The sequence below is a fragment of the Terrapene carolina genome, unplaced genomic scaffold (genome assembly GCF_002925995.2).
Source record: "Terrapene carolina triunguis isolate 2854851 unplaced genomic scaffold, T_m_triunguis-2.0 Scaffold68, whole genome shotgun sequence".
NCBI lineage: Eukaryota > Metazoa > Chordata > Testudines > Emydidae > Terrapene > Terrapene triunguis.
The window spans coordinates 79,815,352-79,833,584 of NW_020664419.1; the positions used below are offsets into that span (position 1 = coordinate 79,815,352).

General features: G+C 43.2%; 1 protein-coding gene across 1 annotated transcript in view; it reads left to right on the plus strand.

Annotated features, from left to right (window-relative positions):
• SLC17A8 (solute carrier family 17 member 8) overlaps positions 1-18,233 on the plus strand; it is a 58,425-nt gene that overhangs the window by 1,258 nt on the left and 38,934 nt on the right. Inside the window, exons 2-3 of the mRNA XM_026648991.1 lie at positions 10,580-10,832; positions 16,381-16,499. Of these exons, the coding sequence (XP_026504776.1) occupies positions 10,580-10,832; positions 16,381-16,499 (372 nt within the window). The remainder of the gene's footprint in view (positions 1-10,579; positions 10,833-16,380; positions 16,500-18,233) is intronic.

The window sequence follows — 18,233 nt, forward strand, 5'->3', positions numbered from 1 at the left end:
TTTTTTTTTTTTTAAGGAGTCACTAATATGAATTCATATATCTCTAGCTATCGTGAGGACTTCTACACCTTGTAAACACATTGAAGCATACTCAGAGTATTTATTCCCTGCATAGTTTCTCCTTAACTTTTCTCCATTTACAATCTTTTATACAAAGCCAGGCATTTGCTTTTTGACTTGCAAAGTATATAAACAGCGCACGCACACATACACACACACCCCCACCCCCACCCCCACCCCATGGCTGTACAACTAAATCACAAGTCATTTTGCTGTGAATCCTGCTGGTCCATATGAACAAATGTACTTATGGTTTATAGTCTAACGTTCAGGTGGCATATCCATGTGGCTTGTTGGCAGTGCATTTGGTTGCCATGTGGAAAACTCACACAAGCTTTGAATTGTCTTTGTTACCCAAATGTTGCTGAACTCTAACAAGAGATGGCAAACTGGTTCAAATACCCATCAGTAAGAACTGGTCTCAAGCTTTGCCCAAAACTTGTAGTGAGCCAAACCAAGCCATATTTGACAGAGAAAAAAATCTGTTAAACTTTTTCTTTTTAAAGGGTGCCACAGGACCCTCTGTTTCTTGTTAAATGTTCATGTGCTTCTGCCCTTCCCAATTTTAATGCCAAGGGAGAAAGAGGAAATAGAGAAATACAATGCAAGGCTATTCTCACCATGTCTACAACCAGGCCCAAACCAAGAAGCACTGAAAGTTTAATGACAAAGCCTATTCTTGGGATATCTGGAGCCCAAACTAGTTTGTTTATGTTTGAAAAATTTCCGTAAACTATTAAAACATGTAACTGTTTAGCTTGAGGTTCACCCACTGCTACTTAAAACACAAACTAAAAATATGAACTTTGTTTTTATTATGGTAATTGTGCTGGGCCAAATTCAGCCATGACTTTGTTCCCCATCCAACCACACTGATTTCAACAGTATGTAAATCAGCAGAGAATATTATACATTTTTGAATATTTGGTTGATGACTGATTACAGGTTGCTATTTAGCAACCTGTAAAGAAAATTACGGGCATTGGAAAATATGATGGGTTAAAGGTGTGATTTTTTTAAAAATAATTGTATAAATGGTATTCTTCTACTTTTCATTCAAATATTTTAAAATGATCCTTGCAATTTAAGATCCATTGACACAAATAATTTCCTCCTGTGTGATCTTATGGAAGCTCAAGTTGCTGTTGGCTTGTTGTCAGTTGGAATAACTTTTTGCTAGAGGTTTTAGAAATTGCTTTAACCCTTCCAAATTAGAATGAGTGTAAAGTGCAATAATAGCACATTCTTGATTAGCCTAATATAATGGAGCGCCTGAAATTCATTCAGCTGATTCTGGATTTGGATTAATGGGGCCAGGAGTCTGCAGGTTTTTCTACATTTCACAGGAAAACAGGCTTTCTCCTGCAAAGCTTCTAAACTCTGCAGATGTATGCGCTTAAGGACTTCAGTGTATTAAATTTTCCATGTAGAAAACTTTATACACTACAGCACAATTTCAGGCCTTATCTACCATGAGGATCTCAGCGATCTTTGACCAGCCACTGGTGTAGCTGCACCCCTAGTTTAGACAACCAAATCTGCTATAGTGCCACTCAGTGTAGTTTACCCCTGTTTGAAACAGGGGTAAGCTGCTGTGGTGCAAATCACAGTTTGCATAGGGTTTGCCTATCTACACTAAGGTTTTTGCACTGGTGCTGTTATGCCAAGAGTTGGCCATCAATGACTAGAACCTGGGCAAATCCCAAGTGATTGAACAAGACCTCAGAAGTTGTGTTCACCTTTGGATAAATGAGGGTTTTAGTTGATTGATATTTGAATGCTTGAGGTTACACTGAATCTGCTAATTCTTGCTGCCATGATGAAACTGATGAGTGTGTTGAGGATGGTTAATGATGTGAGATTTGAATGTTGTGTAATTGTCTCATGTTGCTACAGCCCCCTTGTATCATGTGAAGGTTATTCTGAAATGTATCAATCTGATCTAATTTATTGTAGGTATTTATAATTTTCCCGTCACTATAGCATCTCTGCAATTTTAAATAATTAAAAAATGAAACTGTTTAAATTCTGCTCCCTCCTTTTATGTGATTGCCTATCTTTGCCAAATGTGGTTTAGTTTCTACACCAAAATAAATAAATACAGTGAGATGAAGGTGCACTTGCTCTAAAAATTATTTTTTTCTTAGTAGTTTTGGGACTTGTTAAAAGTTCATTCAAGCTGTTTAATCAGTAGTTTTAAGTATGAAAAATCTAGAGACTTTGTTCAAGATGAAAGAAAATGACTAGAGAAAGCAGCAAAGGATAAATGAGTACAGTGTCTATGAACACTAAATATTGGAGCTATACTTGTGTTCTGTTTTGAATAGATTTTCAAATATTTAGTGTATGAACTTTAAGATTGGGATACATATATCCTTAAAGTTCCGAGGTGGTTTGTGTCCAAAAGTTTAGATGACTATCTACAGGGTAGATGAATGTGTAATAAATCTGAAAGTCTGTGGATAATGCCCCTGAGAAGTGTGTGTACGCACACACACACACACACACACACTACAGGGAACATTTCTGAACATCTGAAAATAATCCTTCATAAATGATGAAAATCAATCTTTAAGAAGGTTGTAGGAAAACCCAAGAGACTTTTGTATAGTAAGTCTGACCTATCCTGGCAAATGCATCCCAGCATGCAGCATTAAGCCCTCCTCTGGCTTGGACCCATGTGTAGACCCAGTCGAGAGGAGTGGAAACTTCCCACTGGAGAGGAGATGTGGAGTGTTCTTTGCTTGCTCCTCTCCCCGTATGGGACTACCCACCTATATGGAAGAAGTGAGTGAAGCCTAAGGCCCAAGGCTCTGCATGGGGGGCGGTAGGGCAGAAGACAAGGCAAGATAAGACTGAAGGGGTGAAAGCTTGGCAGTCCCTCAAGAAGAAACATGATCAGATTCGAAGATGAATAATTTACAATGCACAACTGGGAATAGCCTTAAAATCCAGGGGCTGTGGGGAGAGAGAGGTCATGCATGCCAGGTGGCCATAAATGTGTTTTAAACAAAGCCCTATTTTAAATTATTGTTGTAACCACCGTTTTGTTTCTGAATTTTAGGAAGTACCAGTGTAAAAAGGGCTAGCAAGTGTGCGAGGCCATGCCTTGTGGAAATATGCCCATCCATGCTTGATGTCCAAATGTTCATTCTCATATTTTATTTTTCAGAACTTAATACCAAAAAGAAAAAAAATAATGTGAAGGGCAAAGAAATGGAGTGATATATGGGATGATCATGGACAGTATGAGCACAGGTGGAACAACGTCCTACAGCACACTCTTCAAATTAAACTAAACAAAATAGGGCATTGCATGTATTCTGAAGCATCTTGCAATATGTCTCAGGTGTAAGGCATACACATATTTTTAAATTGGGCTACTGTGCTATAAGGGAGTTCTGAATATTCGACCTATATCATCTTAGGGCCCAGTCGGGCTCTCATTAAAGTCCATAGTAAAAGTGGAAGCAATACTGGGCCCAAGGTCCTAGTTTTCCTGGTTCACTAAGCACTACTTTTAACACCGAGACTCAGGTCAGAGGAATGTTTTCATGTGCATTGTCAGTCAGCTGAAAATATATAGGTGTGAACAGATGTTTCAGCTTTGCACAATAATCTCATCTAGGCCAGCTGCCCAAAATGCTGCTGTTACTTAAAATCTTACCTCTTCCAAGAAAGTAGAGCGAGAGGCAGGCAAAAGAAAATTAAAGAACAGTTCTTTGAAATATTTACTTTATTGATCAATAACTTCTGACTTAGATTGTCAAAGGAAGATAATTACATACTTTGGCTTACTAATTACATATTTTGCTGTGATGTAAAAGTAGTTATTAGTAAGTCAGTCTTAATTTAACCTTTTCGCTTTCTATGGTTGTTTGCTTTTGGCATTTCACTCAGCTTGGACAATGAAACCAGACTAATCAATTTCACTTTTACATACAATTCCCCCAAAGGAAAAAAGTAATTAAAACCAGTTGCTTAAGGGGCAAACCAACCCACACAAACCCTTAAAAGCAAGAAACTGTCCATTGAATGTGTCCTCCTAGAATATATCTTAATTTGCACACATTACTTTCACTGACAAACTCTGATCCTTTGTCTAGAAGTCCTAAACAACTCCAACATTTACACAGCCTACATTCTTTGTGATAGCACTATAAAACAAATTTTTAACTCCAACATTATCAAGATCTCTTAGAAATCCATGCAATGGTGGACATTATGACGTGGGGAAGTCTGAGGCTGGAGTTAAAATTTTGTGTTACAGTGAGAACATGAGACATACAGTGTGTGATGCTACATCATTGCAAAGGGTAGAGACTTCAGAGTTTTTAAATGAAATCTCATGTTTGAAAGGATATGGTAAAATCAATAGGAAACCGCTAAATCTATTATTTTTGGATTATGGATTTGCCGTCTTTTGCGTGGGACACTCCCTGCTGGTTAGGGAGGGATGGTAGCTTAAAGTTACAGTGGTCAGGAGGATGTTATGCTTAAGTCTTTACAGCTCTCCCAGGATGCTTCATCTAGCTACAGGTAGATCAGCTGGAGACAGCTCACCTGCATGTGCTCTGACAAGATTTCTCTGTATCTGATTTCAGTGTGGTAAAGGAATAGAATCAATCAGTACTGTTAAAGCTATGGTGCTGTTAAAGCTTTGGCAGGACTGAAGGCTCAAAAGGGGCCTTGAATTTCTTCCAAGATTTAAATATGTGTTGTCTCTAGAACAGCTTCTCTGCCACACACCCAGCTAAGAGACGCTTTGGAGGTTCCACCGGCAGACAGCTATATTTGAATGCTGAGTGTTGAAAAAGCAACTTCATATTATTTACATAAGTGACAAAACCATTTCTTTTACATGAGCCCAAAATAATCATGAAACAAACTCATAATTTAAATACAAAATATGTAAGATCTGCTATGGCTTTGTTCAGGAATCTCAACTTTTTAAAACTCTGAATTCTACTCTTGTGTCTATTGAAAGCAGCGTGTGTGTGTGGGGGGGGGGGGAACGCCTACTTCTGATGAGCAAGTTTAGAAATGAGTATTTAAAAAAATGTAGCAGTTAAGTTGAAGTTGCCTTGTGCCAGCAGGATGGCCCTCAGCACAGTTTTGTGTGTGAAATTATTTCTGTTTTAATTGTATCCCATAATTACAGAGGTTATTTGGACTGTGAGTAAACATTTCTGACAAGCCCCTAAAGGCTACGGAATGGTGTAAATTAGCCATTTCATAAGTAACCAGACCAACATCACTGTGACATCTTCTCTGAGAATTATGTGAATATCAAATACTTTGTTTTACTGTTTTATATGAACGAACATCAGCCAAAGGTGAGTGTGGCTATACAGCAGGAGATGTTAACAAGGGAAAATAGAGTGATGTACTGCAAATATGCTACAGGCTGGTACCTGGAAGAAGGAAATAACTAGCTCTTATCAGAAAGAGTTAAACCATTTCATAACCTTGCAAAGCAGTTCAGTCTTCCTCTGAGTTTATAAGTAATTCTGCTTATCATTTCACAGTGATAAAATCCTTCAATAGTAACTCCTCAGTAGATGCAAAGAGAGTCATATTCCGAGTCTCATTTCAGAGCCGATTTCCAGGTGACAAAATAACATAAAATGAAAGGCTTTGTAATGCAAGTGCTGTCTAAGGGCTCAAGGCTTCATTGGATTAAGCACATGCTTAAGTGTATGAGTTGGCTATTGACTTCAATGTGGATATTCATATGTTCAAAGTTAATTATGCATTTAAGTGTTTTCATGGATTGAGGCCTAAGGCCCAAATCCACCATTTTAAAGCAAAGAATAAAAAGTTAATGTTGGGAAAGGAAAAATTGAGCTTATGTACAGAGAATGCACTTAAAGTTCATTCTCCTCTTAATGTTACTAGCAGTTCTACCAGCGATATTCTTATAGATTGGGCATGATGAATATGAGATGCATGACCACAGAAAAATGAACTTGCTGTTGAAAAGACAAGTACTAGACTGTTATGCGAGTTGGTTTTGCAACTTTTTAGTTTGGCTAAAAATGAAAATTCTTGCTTAGCTAGATTTTAAGATTCAATTTTGCTATGTATAGTTTTATGTTGGGTGAATAGCAAGAAGTGCGGAGCTCTGATGAATCCCCCAAAGTAAAGATGCTTTTCCAAAACTTATTCACACCTCTTCGGTCTGCAAAATTTGGTTGGAAATCTCACACTAACAGTATTTTTTTTTCAATATTTCTAAAAATTCCTGCTTCTGGTTGGATTGGAAAACAACGTCCTATATAACAGCATTGTCTAAATGTAAGAGATTTGACGCACTTATGCTAGAGTCAGGAGTATTATCTGAACTAGGAGAGTGCTTTGAAAGGAATAATGCTAACAATAGTTAATGTAAATACAATCATGAGCCAAATGAGGTTTGGTTTTAAAGACGTTTCTTTTATCAATAGTTTAAGCTGAACAGAAAATGCTCTCTTGTCTTAATGATTTCTGATAGGTGGGTGGCTTAGGGTAGTGATTCCCAGCAATGGAGGACAGGCCGCCTTGGGGAAGAGAGGAAGGCTTAGTCATGGGGCTCAGGACGTAGGAGAAGAGCAAAGGAGGTGGAGAAAGCTGAATAACCCCAAATCAGCTCCAACTCTCATTGCAAATGTGCTCACATGATGATAGTTGAAGCAGCAGTTGGCTCCTTGAAAGTCACTCAGCTTCCTTCCCTACTTCCACAATGACCTCTAAAGCAACCAGCCACAGGAACAGTTTGCATGTAGAGAACTAGTCTCTCACTGGCCCAAAGGAGCACATAGAGTCTGGCCCCATGCAGCCTCCAACCCAGATAGCATGTTACCTTCTAGTGAATGGGGATCCAGGAGGGAGAGACAAAGCAACCGAGCAGAAGAAGAGTAATTAGAATGCACATGCACACAGCACACACAAATGTAAAAGATGCAAAGGAAAAAGCAAGGACTAAAGGCCAGGAGACAGAAAATGAGATTGCAGGAATGGTGCCAGGGCATAGTGTGAGGAAGCACAGCAGAGGGAGGCACATCTGTCAATCATTCCAGCACAATGGGGGCTCCTCCAGGAGAAGGCTGGGAACCACTGGGTTTAAGGAGATTTTTAAGTGGGCTGTAGAATGGACCTGTCACCACTAGCAAACTGGGTCAAATCCAGCCCAGGACAGTAAATTGTTACTATTTAGTGGTGATTTATTGCCCAATGTAAATTAAATTTCAATCTGGTTGCAGTGGACAGGTGTGTACATCACAAAATTTATCACCACAACAGGCAATCTCAGCGGAGAGGCTAGGTCCAGGAGATTAAATTATTTTCTTACCCTTCAAAGCATGCTCAAGGCATGATATAGGAACAGTGTGGGGAAGTTTGCACTGTCACCGCAGACACTGGATCTTTTGTGTGGATAAACAGAGGGCTTGGGATCTCCAGGCTGCCAGTTTGACACTTTTTTTACCAGCACTGAGTTCACAGGAAGTGGGGGAAAAATATCCCCCACAAGTTACTATTCTTTTCTAATACTTACATTCAGAGGTGAAAGTAAGCCGGTACGGGCCGGTATGGCGTACTGGTAAGAAAGTGGCTGCCGGTACGGGCTGGTACACAGCTGATGTTAGCGCTTTAAGCACCATACCAGCAGGGTTGCTGACGGGGGTGGGGTGGTGGTGCAAAAGGGGCAGCTGCCCTGGGGCCTGGTGATTTAAAAGGGCCTGAGGCTCCCAGCTGTGGCCAGAGCCCTGGGCCCTTTAAATCACTGCCGGAGCCCCTGGCAGCACGGGCCGGGCAGTGCTGAAGGGCTGGCTGGGGGAGTCTGGCCCCAACTGAGGCCACGCCCATTCCGGGGGCCCAGAGCCGCCCCCCACTTTGCCCAGGACTCCGGCCGCCTTGCGTACTGGTAAGTCCTTTAAGTTACTTTAACCCCTGCTTACATTACTGAAGAACCCAGAGCATCCATCAAGACAGGGGCCTCGTGATGTTAAGTGGTGTAAGCTGGCGCAGTCATTGCCCAGAAGAACTAATACTTCTGATAGCTATGAATTCATTAAGAAGAGATGATTGCACTAAATAAAGCGCAGTTGCTTTTGTCTGAACAAATAGGGGGATAAGAATTTATTAGAGCAGTGTCTCTCAACTGTTTGGTCATGACCCTTGAGGGGTTGGGAGGGGTTGATAATTGATTGCAAAGAAAATCTTGCTTCCCCACTCCCTGCACATCCTTACCCTTCAAGTTCTAGTATTCCATCAACCTCTCAACACACACACACACACACACACACACAAATTATATAGGCTTATTGTTAGTATTGATACACTTTTTACTCTTACTTTTATAATACGTGCAAGGACGTCATGAACATTTTTGATATTGAATAAGGGGTTGCCCATCTGAAAACGCTGAGAGATACTGTATTAGAGCAATCTGAGAGTGCCCAGAAAGGTGGTTAAGAGATGTTACAACATTTTTGTATTAGACAAATTGTGTTCCACTTGTATTGGGATGTTTTTGTAAATGGTGTCCAGATATTTGTATAATAGTGTAACCTGAATACTCTGCATGCCTTCCTTCAAAAAATTTTTTTGTTTGAAACTGAAACAGGCCCAGAGATCTGAATACCTCTCTGTCATTCTGTTTGTGAGTGCCAGTCTCAGGGATGACTGTCAGAAAACAGGGCAGACACCTGAAGCGGGTGGTGTGTTCTCTAATGAGTAGGGCCCTACCAAATTCACGGCAATGAAAAATGCATCACGGACTGTGAAATCTGTTCTCCCGCCATGAAATCTGGTCTTGTGTGCTTTTACCCTATACTATACAGATTTCACAGAGGAGACCAGCGTTTGTCAAATTGGGGGTCCTGACCCAAAAGGGAGTTGCAGGGGGGGTCACAAGGTTATTTTAGGGGGTCAGGTATTGCGACCCTTCTGCACTGCCTTCAGATCTAGGCAGCTGGAGACCAGTGGCTGTTGGCCAGGTGCCAGTCTCTAAAGGCAGTGCCCCGCCAGCAGCAGCAGCACAGAAGTAAGGGTGGCAATACCATACTAGGCCACCCTTACTTCTACGCTGCTGCCTTCAGAGCTGGGCGGCCGGAGAGTAGCAGCTGTTGACTGAGGGCCCAGCTCTGCAGGCAGCAGCGCAGAAGTAAGGGTGGCAATACCCATGGGCAGCTGGGGTGGCTTTGCCTTTCCAAACAGCCCAGCATGGCTCCGCCCACCCGCCTCCCTGAGTGAGCCACCTCCTGCTTGCCCTTCCCCCTGCCCCAGCCCAGACAGGCGGCTCCTCTACAGGGAAGCCTGCTGAGGCTGGGGGTCCCAGGTGCTGAGGCCGTTTTGCCCGGTACTCAGGGTTGGAGGGGGGGCTGGAGGCACTGGGGCCGTGAAGGGGGGCCCACATGCCCTGCACTTTGGGAGCCGGGGGGGCCCACGCGCTACCCACCCTGTGCTCAGCAGGCCAGGGGGTGGGGCCGCACAATGCCTGCCCGCCTGCCCTGCGCTCTGGGGTGGGGGGAGCCATGTGCCACCCGCTGGCCCTGCTCTCAGGGGCCACGCCACTGGCCCACCTGCTTGGGGGCCGGGGGCAGGCCACACATCACCCACCTGCCCTGTGCTCTGGGGCTGGGGCGGGGGGGTCACACACTACCCACCTGCCCTGTTCTCAGTGGCTGCACTGCTGGCTCTGGGGCTGGGGGAGGGGTGCTGGTGGCCATGGGAAGGGGGAGGCTCCTATGGGGGAAGGAGGGCGAGTCCTCGGGTTGGGGGGCGGGGCTGGCTGGGGGCTAGCCTCCCCACTTGGCAGTTCACCAGCCACCCATGGCAATACCATACCATGCCATCCTTACTTCTCCACTGCTGCTGGCTGCGGCTCTGCCTTCAGAGCTGAGCTCCCAGCCTGCAGCTGCTGCTATCCAACTGCCCAGCTCTGAAGGCAGTGCCACTGCCAGCAGCAACTCAGAAGTAAGGGTAGCAGTACCGCAACCCCCGCTACAATAACCTCGCGACCACCCCCACAACTCCTTTTTGGGGCAGGACCCCTACAATTACAACACAATCTGTATAATGCGACTAATAATACCCTCCTTTTATATCGCACTTTGAGATCTACAGATAAAAAGAGCTTTGTGTGTGCTTCCGGTATAATTTAGAACATTTGGTAGTTCTGGTTAGCAATGTGTTTTATTTTCCTTTGTGGAGTTTGTCATTTCTGATAACCTCAACACAGCTTCCATATTTGTGCTTGCTAACAGCATTTGCATGAGCATCTGGCCAGTTAGATGTCCAACTACCTGATGTGGGTCTGTGGACTTGGAAGGTTGCACATGCAAAAATTTCAGGCAGCTTTTGAAGATATAGCCCTTTAAACGTATAACTGATTTTTAATTCACTGCATTATAGCAAGAGTTAAATCTCTTATAAGGATATAGCTGTAGTGGCCGATTAGACTGTGTTGCTGCCATGCACATATGAAAGAGTTTTACTGACAGAATAATATATTTTCCTTTTCTCCATATCCTTTTAGAAAAATTGATGGAACCAACACAGAAGAAGACCACATTGAATTGACTGAAGAGGGAAGGCCTGTGCTGGCAACCACTCACAAACCTCCCCTATGTGACTGCTATTGCTGTGGACTACCCAAGCGCTACATCATTGCCATAATGAGTGGTCTGGGCTTTTGCATTTCTTTTGGAATTAGGTGCAATCTGGGTGTTGCCATAGTGGAAATGGTTAACAACAGCACCGTCTATGTGAATGGAAAACCAGAGCTTCAGGTAAAGAAGCATCTATTGGTCTTCGTTCTTATCTGGCCCCCATCACCGCACCATCCAAGTATCTCACAAATACTTACCTTCACAACACCCAGGTGAGGTAGGGAAGTGCTATTGCAGATGGGAAAACGGAGACACAGAGAGACTAACCCAAGATCACACAGGAAGTCTGTGGCAGAGACATAAATTGAATTTGGCTCTTGCGTGTCTCAGTCCAATATCTTAACCACAAGCTGGGCCTACTTATAGAAACCTACATCTTTTACACAATGCCATGGGCATACACTGGTCCAAAGAAGGTGCTGAGCACCCTCTACTTATAACGGCTTTCCCCAAAATTGCCTTTGAGTCCCAGAGGTGGTCCCCTGTGGGTCAGGGTTTGGTCCCTCTGGGTCAGGGTTGAGCACACCATGAAGCAGCATATAGACAAGGTTGCCTTGCTGTGGCCTGTACAATGCTTGTTCTGAGTCCAGTGGGCTGTTTCTGAGTTCCAAACTGCTTAGTTTAACATTAGATTAAGCCAAGAAATTGACATGCTAAGATTTTTAGCTTTTCCATGCAAGGTACAATTGACATTTTTTGGGTTGTTTTGCCTTTAGCCAGAAGTATTTCATGCCTCATGTTTTATTTAGGCTTGGGCATTTTTACTGTTTAATATCCAATTTATTGGTTCTCTTATGGCCCAGGGTATATTGTCAGATAAATGCATGGGGATTCCTGTGCATTGCCATGGGAAGGGGGCTGGTGGAGGTAGAGAAGACAAATCTAATAGCATTGCTTCTAAACTTCTCCCCACCATGCTTTAAAAAAACATTGTTTTTGGAGCAGTCCCTCCCCAAACGAAGGGTGTTCTGCAGCCAGGTCTGGCAAGTGGGAAGCAACAGAGAAGGGAAGTTGAGTGTGCAAAACCTAGTAACTCTTGGGGGACAGGAAGCTACTTGTATACAAGGAGCAGCAGCCCAGCCCAGCCCATCGATTTTTTCCTTGTCATTCCTTTTGCAGAAATATCCCCAAATGATAAGATGCTAAATGGGGAAGAAACATGAGGGTTATCATGATCAGAACAGTATCCTGGCTCTGTTAGCAGCCAATATCAGAAATGTCCGAGGAAGGTATAAGAACCTCCATAATAAACAATTATCAAGAGTATAGCTAAGGGGGAAGGTCTTTCCTAATCCTCAGTCGTAATTAGTTGTTTTATGTTCTGGAGCGAAAGGTTGATATGCCCTGTACATTTATCCTAGCTAGTGTAACTTCGGATGATCCTATTATGCATATAAGGCCAAAGTTTTAAAAAACAGGTGCCTAAAGGATAGGCTCCTAAATCCTAATTTTTGAAAATCAGGTCATTGATGAATTCAGTGCTGAGAACCTAGCAAAGGGGATTGATAGGCAGACATGCCAAACCCTGTGGGGGGAAAAAAAATGCAGAAATCGGGCTTGTTTTTGGTTTAATTGGCTTGTGAGTTGCTTGTTGCTTCTTTTTTTGATCGGCTCCCGGCAAGCAGAGTCAAGGGTCAAGCTGGGGCAACAGAGGGAGAGAGTCAGGGGTGCACGGTGGGCCCATAACAGTCCCAGACTGCGTGCCGGCGGGATCAGGGCCGGCTCCAGGCACCAGCCTACCAAGCATGTGCTTGGGGCGGCACCTGGAGGGGGGCGGCGCTCGGGGAGAGCGGGGCCGAGGCCGGGCTCGCCGCCCTCCTCCCGGCGCTCAGGCCGGTCGGGGAGAGCGGGGCCGCGGCCGGGCTCGCCGCCCTCTTCCTGGCGCTCCGGCCAGTCGGGGAGAGCGGGGCCGCGGCGGGCTCGCCGCCCTCCCCCGGCGCTCTGGCCGGTCGGGGATTAGCTGGATTTTTGGTTTATTGTGAAAGTCGAGGTGCTTATTTACCACGTGAAAGTTGGTAGCTGTGGCAATAGGGTACTTTTGAGAATCAGGCCACTGCCTCAGTTTGGTTTTAGGGGCCTAACTTTACAAAAATTAATTAAAAAAAAATTTGGTCAGCAATGTCTGATTTATTTTTTTAAATCCTACAATTATTCTTTACTTTTGATGTCTTCCATCATTCCATCAGTGGCTGGGTCTTTAACTTAACTGCAGTGAGGGAAAAAATAGTTTGTTGTCATCAAGTACCCCAGGATCAAAGTTGCTGGTCCCACAACCAGAGTGACTGATGTGAGGTCTTAAAGGAGTGTCTTTATTTAAGTAGAAAAATAATCCTTTCTCAGGTTGTTCTGTTGCTTTTATCGGAGAAATAGTGAAGTCCAGTAGTCAGGGTTTGATTCTGCTCCATTAACATCAATGAGAGATTTTCAAGTCCTTAGAGCAGGGGTCGGCAACGTTCGGCACGCGGCTCACCAGGGTAAGCACCCTGGCGGGCCGGGCCAGTTTATTTACCTGCTGACGTGGCGGGTTCAGCCGATCGCGGCCCCCACTCGCCACGGTTCACCGTCCCGGGCCAATGGGGTGGTGGGAAGCGGCGCGGGCCAATGGATGTGCTGGCCACGGCTTCCCGCCGCCCCCATTGGCCCGGGACGGCGAACCGCGGCCAGTGGGGGCCGTGATCAGCCGAACCTGCCGTGTCAGCAGGTAAATAAACTGGCACGGCCCGCCAGGGTGCTTACCCTGGCGAGCCGCGTGCCGAACGTTGCCGACCCCTGCCTTAGAGCATGTGACTGGTACCTTAGGGACAGATTTTTAAAGGTGCAGATAGATGCCTAGGGGGATTTGTTGTGGGGAGGGATAGCTCAGTGGTTTGAGCATTGGCCTGTTAAACCCGGGGTTGTGAGTTCAATCCTTGAGGGGGCCACTTAGGGATCTGGGGCAAAAATCAGTACTTGGTCCTGCTAGTGAAGGCAGGGGGCTGGACTCAGTGACCTTTCAAGGTCCCTTCCAGTTCTAGGAGATAGGATATCTCCATTAATTTTTTTTTTTTTTAAATTTTCAGAACTATGTAGCCGCCCAACTTCCATTCATTTCTATTTGAATTAAGCATCTAGATGCTTTGAAAAATCTCACTAGGCACCTAAATTCCCATAAAAAATTTGCCATAAGACTTTTGGGTCCCATGCCTGGCTCTGCTACTGGCTCCCGGTGTGAACTTGACTGTGTTACTTATCTTTTCTGTGTCTTTTGACTGATTTCTAAAATGGGGATAATAACCTATTTCACAGGAGTATTAAGCTTTAACTTACATTTTTAATGTGCTTTTTGCTCCTTGGACAAAGGCCATTTACTATGGAAGTGCAAAGCATCATATTACTCCCAGACATAGCAGGGCAACATAGTCTTACCTGCCTGCCTATGGATAGCCTTTGTTTTGCCATTGTACACACTTTTCCAAGTCATCAGCTCAGGTCTAATGGGAAGCAGGCACTTTCTTGCTGCTACCAAACAGTTTGTTATTAGAGTTGCTTGAAAAAAGTCAAAATCTTCATGAATTTTTTTTTTCAAAAATTTCACCAGTTTTTAGAAATTTAAAAAGGGCCCAGAGTATTTTTCAAGACTAAAAAATGCTGATCAGTTCTACTTGTGATCACAGGAACTTTCCCATCCCTATGGCTCTAAAGACAAGACGTTTCTTTCTTATGGTTCTAAGTGGAAGATGGCAGCTGGATAAACCCTTCCCATCATGCTGTGGCTCCACAACCTTTCCTGTTCTTCTCCCTCCTTCTCCTCCCATCTGCTAAACAAACTGATCAGACTCTGCAAGCACCAAATGAGCCCTGCAAAAGTGGATGGAAAGCCTACTACTTCTTCCCCACTGGTAGTCACCATTGGCCAGTCCCTGAGCCTGGGGCTGCGTGCTGGCCCTGTGCTTATTCTGTCTAATTCCTGATTTCTAGGATCCATCCAGCCTATGCTGCTTCTCCAATGAGGCAGGACTTGGTAAGAAGCAGAATATATCTCCTACACAGGCCAGGGGAGAGCAGGAGTGCCCAGATGAGAAGAGGCTGGTTGAGATGGGACTGCCCGTGCCCACAAGTCTTGATTTACTCCTTACTCTGCTCTGGGCATAAATCCTTCCATCTTCTCGACAAGGTGCCCCTTATAGGTCTTTCAAACACCAAGACACTGGTTAGTCCTTTTTGCTCTCAGGACTGACCATTATTTTGAGCTTTAAACTAGAAATCATTAATAGAAAATGGGGACATTCTGCAAAGTTAATTAATGCACTTGGAAAAAATAACCATAAAAAATACCCCAGCCCACTAGCATGATCTCATCTGAGTTTTGTATTGATGGGTGAGAGCAATGTTTTCAGCTCTTTGTTAGAGTGACTGGCTAATTAAAGTGTCTGATCAAAATGAGAAACTGTTTTGCATTTTGTTTGTTTGAAAAAATCTAACCGGGCGAACTGAGTCTGCCTTGTAGCATGCAGAAAGGCACAAACATAAACCAAAATGTCACTGCTAAGGACTTTCTTTAGTTTCCATTTTTTGGGTAGTGTTTTAGTGAGGCTTCCTGATTCCCAATATAAATGACGGCGCTGTCTTCGAAAGATTCATTTGAAGGCTAATCACCCCTCCTATCTGTTTCCATACTATGAGGATGACTGTGAAACAGAATGGCACACTTCTCCTATGCCCAGCAATAGAAGGTTGATCCAAACAAAGGATGTCACACAGGCTCATTTAAGCATGCTTACAAAGAACGGTAACAGTCTCTTGCAGGGAGAACTTTGAGAGGCAGACTGAAAATATCTCCTAATTCAATTACATTAAATAGGGACAGATACACATAGTCCAGGCATGTGTCTGTTCATCAGACATTTGTAGGCTATGGATCATCTGTGATCGTCTGTGGTGATTGCACTGGTACCCTAATTTAAAACTAATATAATTCTTATCACATTTAATCTAATATAAAATACCTAGCTAGCTAATTTTATCCAGGTTTGTTTTGAGGAGCCATCTCTCCCCACTAGCCAGCAGAGTGTCTCCTCTTTGGGTGTTTCATCCCCATCTTCCCCCTTCCCTCCCTCTCTACACACACACACCACTGAACACAGGTGGTTCATGCTAGGAATCTAAGGGCTCAACAATAAAAACACTGCAATCAAATTAAAAAGAACCAAAGGGTCCAAATATGCATCCCACCCAAAACAAAGGTTGTGGCACAGGGCAAACATGATAACTGCCAGGGACCTAACTCACCAGATGAAAGAGATCAGTTCCCTGTTAATGCGAATAAAAGGGGATTGCTATTAGGGCCTCAAAAATGGTTAAGGCAGATCAGTACCGGGAGGTAGTTGCACAAAGACTTGACTGAGGAAGGCCTGTCCTTGGCTTTATCCTGGTTGAACCCCAGAATCAAAACTTGACTGCTAAAGGGATTATCTCAAATGTGTTTTGAGGTACTATTTAATGAGCTAATTGTCATACCCCTGCTGTAACGGGTTGAGAAGAAGTCTGTACACGTCCAGTGTATGGTATCCATAGTACTATGGGAAGTGTGACTCAAATTGTGACTTTTAAACAACTTCCAAACAGGATTTATCCTACAATCAAGATGTTAAATACTCACCTTATCGTTAAAATGCTGTTTCATTTGCAGAAAGCTCAGTTCAGCTGGGATCCAGAGACAGTAGGACTTATACATGGCTCATTTTTCTGGGGTTACATTGTGACACAAATTCCAGGAGGGTTTATCTCAAACAAACTAGCTGCTAACAGGTAAGATAAAATGATCACTGTTACATCATTTAACATAACATTTTATTGTGATAAATGTATTTCAGGGATATTATGGGTGGAAATCAATATGTGGTATTTATGTCTATTACCAAGTGGTGCTACTCCCTCTGTAGCTAAAATTGGAGCTAGCTTCCCAGTCTAAGCTTGATTTCCAACTCTGTTCTAATAGGTTACTACATTGCACTCATCACCATAGTACCTGAGTGCATTCCAATAGCAAATTACGTGAGGTGACTAACATCTATCACATGTTGTTTGTTCTCTCGTCCTCTCCCCAGGGGACAGAAATATGTGCAATGGAGTCTCTTGTTTTGGTAGGGTTTTTTGTTGGGGGTGGGTGGGTTTGCAGGTGTTTAATATACATATCGCTTTGTATTTGTGTTAGAGTAGGAAAGGTCAAAGAAATGCACTCCTAATATAACCCACTTAGTCTATCTGAAATTTTTATGTGTATCATGTCATCCCAGAAAATGTTTTCTGAAAAGTTTTGGGCAAATCACACAAGGGGATTTAAACATGTCCCTGTCATTTGCTTTTCAAAGATTTTCCTAATGCTGTTTTGGCTCAACTTATCTCTGAAATAGATTCACACAGAAACTTCAGCTTTTTCTCTTCAAGGTATAGAGATGCCGTTCACAGGTTTTGAAGAGGTGCATATTGGAATTGTGGAGCTATTTAAAGATGCTATCCTGAAAGCGCGCACACACACAAAAATACAGATAGACCTTCACTTACATACCTGTATTATGGGCTGAGCTAGTAGTAACACCTATGGCTAAGGCTGCCTAGCGCTTTGTATTAAAACCTCTGTTTTCAGTTTCTTGTAACTTCATCAGACTTTACGAATTTGTGCAGCCATTTTTCAAGCTTGCTGATTTTTAATAAAATTTAAGTTAAAAAACCCCACTCAGTTGTTTTCAGAATGAACTTAATGAAAAATAGCTAGTTTTGTTAAAGTAAAAAGTATCTTCAAACATTTCTTTGAAGAGTTTCCAGGATTTGGAGCATGAACATAGGTGATGGATGGATAAGGTTGTCTCAAAATGTCTGGTGGTTTTCAGGGTGGCACTATCTCTAATATTGTTAACCAGGTTTTTTAAACTATATATATATATATATTTAAGAAAAGGGGGGGGAGGGGCGGGAATGGTGCAGGGCTCCAACCCCTGTCGAAAGATTGCCTCTTCCAAAATGTACTCTGGGCTTAGTTTGCATCATTCCTTCTACAAAGTTAGCATCCTCTACTCTTGATTCCTCCACCAGACAAAATTGCCTGAGCTCAGTGTTTATCTTATCTACCCAGTCCACAAACCAGCTAGCCTGACCATAGTTGTATCACCAGTCTTTTGATCTCTCTGAGCTACCCACAGAATGGACCAACTCAAACTTCCACAAACCTACCAATATTTTACTGAGTAAAGCTGAAGAAATTTTTTTTTTTTTTAAGTCTGAGAAATAGCACTCTTGGTGGGAAGATGAATCTGTGAGACCTTACAGCTGATTTAAAATACATGTATCCATTTCTACAATCCAAATATGCTGCAAATTACACACAATCTAATGGAAATGTGAATTCAATACAGAGCATTCTTTCTATAGTGAAATTTATAGTGTATCAAATGTCCCTATTTTAAATAACAAAGTTATTGCTTGTAATATTAAAAAACAACAACAAAAAACACCATCAAAAACACTTTTGTGACATTTTGGTAG